This window comes from Formica exsecta, unplaced genomic scaffold (genome assembly GCF_003651465.1).
Source record: "Formica exsecta isolate Colony F162 unplaced genomic scaffold, ASM365146v1 scaffold191, whole genome shotgun sequence".
Lineage (NCBI taxonomy): Eukaryota > Metazoa > Arthropoda > Insecta > Hymenoptera > Formicidae > Formica > Formica exsecta.
Genome location: NW_021849211.1, coordinates 380,830 through 384,412, shown reverse-complemented (window position 1 = coordinate 384,412; position 3,583 = coordinate 380,830). Strand labels below are relative to the sequence as shown.

Below are 3,583 nucleotides of genomic sequence, written 5' to 3'. Positions count from 1 at the left end.
GGAATGCCACTGATGAGTACGAGTCGCGTAACAAACGTCACGTACTTGTTACCAGCTGTGATACATGCGTAGGCCTGCAAATCGCCCTTGCACTCTACGAAACTGGTTACAAGGTAATAACGATCTCAGGACGAAGTGGAGGAAGAGTATGCATCTCTGCCATAAATTACCAGCGCTACGTAAACTTTGCCGTACATTTGCCCTTCCTCCGCGTTATATCACGACCGCCGATATTCTGCGGCTGGTAAATATTCAAACTTGGATGAGAGAGAGAGGGGGGTGGAGGGGGGAGGAGAGAGAGAGAGAGAAGCAGAGAGAGAAAACCGCGCTGAATGTCGAAGGCTGCGCAAAATAACGGCTCACAGCTTCATTGCGTGGGAACCGTACTGATAGTAAATGTTTTTGTTGTTACGTCAACTAATGGGAAACCGGTGGATAGACAACTTTAGACAGATATTATATTATCATAACTGAGTATAAGTTGTTACTATACATATATGTATATGCAAATTTCTCGTAATAATTAACAATTAAATCAAATCAATTATTTCGACTATATTTTCATCTTGAATTTTCAGTGATGAATGCAATTTGTGAACAAATTATTCAATTTTGTTCTTACTTTTTTCTCCATACAAGAGATGAGAAACTAGATTTGCGAATAGCTGGCAGTTTTCCCGAGCATGTTAGCATTAGAATGGATAGGCGTCAGACATCCTCTCGTACGCCCGCTCTTTTTTTCGGTTGTGCAACCAAAGTTGAACGGTGATGTGCAACATGATGACAACCGTTGAAACGCAATATCTCGCGGCCTCACGTCAGAATCCCTATTATCCCTTCGAGCATGCAACATATTTCAAATTGTCGAAGTCCGGGCTCCAAATTAGTTTCCTTGTGTCAAGGGAGCGGAACATCGGTGAGCCCTTAAATCAGTTCTGCCGACAATCTCTCGACAGGTATTCACGTATTCATCGGTTTCGCCGAGTATATCGCATCATCACTCAAGAGCTGCTCAATCAAAGATTGCCACTAAAAGATGGATATTCGGCAAAGTCGGATTCTATCCGGATAGAAACTTTCAAAACGTACTTGATACTGATCTTGTGAAAGCTCTAGCTTTTTTAATCAAATACACATCTTCTCGAAATTATATACATCTTTAATATTAGCTCTCTGACAAAATATAATACTAACATGCGCGCGAGGCAATAATTTCATTCTTTATGATCTATGTATGTATGTGTAGTAAACGCGAAATTTAATAATTTAATTCCATTTATGAAAATTCAATAATGAGACTAACTTTACGTTGCCTAAACGTTTACGGCTTTTTTTTTACATTTATATTAATATTTAATGTTGAAGTTTTGTCTAATTTTATTAATTAGCGATTTGCAGTCGATCTCTTACGTCATTCGTGTGCTTCCTACTAACGAAACAATAAGTATGCACTTTAAATTAGAACTGAACGGTGTACGAGAACTTTCATGTCGTACAAAGGCAAAGTTAATGTAGGTCATCTGCGAACGGATTCCAATTGTGGTTCGATTGTTCAACGTGTCTGAAATTCGAGCTTTGGATTACCTCCATTACCTTTTGTGCACCAAGAGTCGCGTACGTCAAACGACCGCAGCTGATTTACATGAAGACCGTTAAATAATTTAATTGGTTTTTGCAATTAATAGCTCAAAGCAATATTAAGCGGATATAGAAAACTGCTCTAAAAAATGACATTTAAAATAAAAAAACATTTAATAAAGTCAAAGTTTCTTGAAGTTGTATAAAATAAGCACACACATACATATTTATCACATTTAATGCCAATTCTTGGACAATATATATAAAGTTATTAAATCAAAATTTTAAAAACTATTCATATGATAACAGTAATATAGTATGAATAAATTACTTTATCTAATATATATTATTAAATTGTTTAATATATTTTTGCATAAACATAATTTATATAATATAATATTTATTTTAAAGTTGCTTGCGTTTGACAGTGTGATTGAGATTTTAACCAAACGCTAGCATCAAATTTACAAATTTACAAAAAAAGCAATGTCAAGCAAGCTCTGAAAAAATTTCAAGTTTTTTTATCTAAGATCCAGTTCATTGGTCATAAACGAGCTCATGTGTCATTTAACATGACGTATCAGCGTCACAGCGTAACGTTATCGAGCGGTGTCAATATGGCGTATATAACGGAGTGGCACGTGGGATTGCGGCGACGATGGGCTTTCAAAACATATGTTACGTCATGTTCTTCCCCCTGCGACAGGTTTTCGCGGGTCTGCTGGACCCAACGGGCGACTCGCCGTCGGTCAAAATCCTGAAGGCGATCGAATCGGAACGGCAGAAAGAGAGCGAACCCGGAGGTGCAAGTGATAATAATCCACAGCAACCGGAAGCTCGTGCTCGCGGTCAAATCGTGCCATTGGAGCTGGATCCGACGAGAGAGGACAGTTTGCGCGCTTGTTTGGACGCTGTCAGGGCGAAACTTCCAGCCGGCGAAGATGGCAAGACATTCTTTTTATTAATCTAGTCCGGTTTCTGCAGTTAATAAAATTAAGTAAAGTTAGTCGAGAGATAACTACATTTCTTTTTATATTGTAATATTGACTATAAAATAAATAAAAATTCGCTGACTTGAGAAGAAAATTAATCGATGAGTAAATAAATATGAATTTTACTATACATGATTTAAGAAACTTTATTGGGATTTGATATCTATTACAGTATATTATCGTATATATATGTGTATGTAATTAATAGAAAAAAAGAGCTGATTATAAAGTAAATCTTTTATTTTATATTTATTTCTCGAAATAAATTAATTCTGAAGAAACCGCATATTACACAAGTATTTAAATTAACATAAGATTATATGAAAAGAATCTTTAAACAAAAATTTTAGCATCTTTTTTATATCACTTTTACGGAAAAACCTTAATTACTCTCTCATATTTGTGGAGATATTAGTCAATATTGTAGTACATATATAGATTATGTAAATGACTCATTTACATGTAATTTATGTAGAACGTGCATCGTCTATGTAAACAACGCTTTTAATAGCTATGCTTTCTTCTTGCTTTAGTTTTGCTTTAGTTTATAATTACTTCCTTGACGTTACAGAACTGGCGGTTATCGTATATATTAAAGCCACTTTGATATCGGTATTAAAATCATCGTTGAAAATTAATTTCTACTTTTTGTCTACAATATTTGTCTACAAGTTATAGAATAATTTAATATTTTTAAGACTCTTTCTGTATACCGTTTATATTGTTGAGTTTAGTATTATTTGCGCTGATGATGGCCAAAAAAAGGGCCGAAACGTCCGCCTTTCGCGAATCATGTAATTAAAGAAATTCTCTAATTTTTTTATTTATTTTTTGGTTTAAATTATATACCTTTGCGCCCTAAAAACTGCGCGTGGCTCTTTTGCCTTTTTACTCGGATTTTACTTGATTTTAATCGTGTAAGAGCCTTACTTTTATATCTTTTTAATATTTTTGCTAGCCTATAGACAATTTGCTTATTTAATTTTTATAGTTTGTGGTCATATATAATAATT

At 34.7% G+C, this 3,583-nt stretch overlaps 1 protein-coding gene across 1 annotated transcript in view; it reads left to right on the top strand.

Moving 5' to 3' along the window:
• LOC115233852 (D-beta-hydroxybutyrate dehydrogenase, mitochondrial) overlaps nt 1-3,583 on the top strand; it is a 29,540-nt gene that overhangs the window by 12,673 nt on the left and 13,284 nt on the right. Inside the window, exons 3-4 of the mRNA XM_029804465.1 lie at nt 1-113; nt 2,285-2,522. Of these exons, the coding sequence (XP_029660325.1) occupies nt 1-113; nt 2,285-2,522 (351 nt within the window). The remainder of the gene's footprint in view (nt 114-2,284; nt 2,523-3,583) is intronic.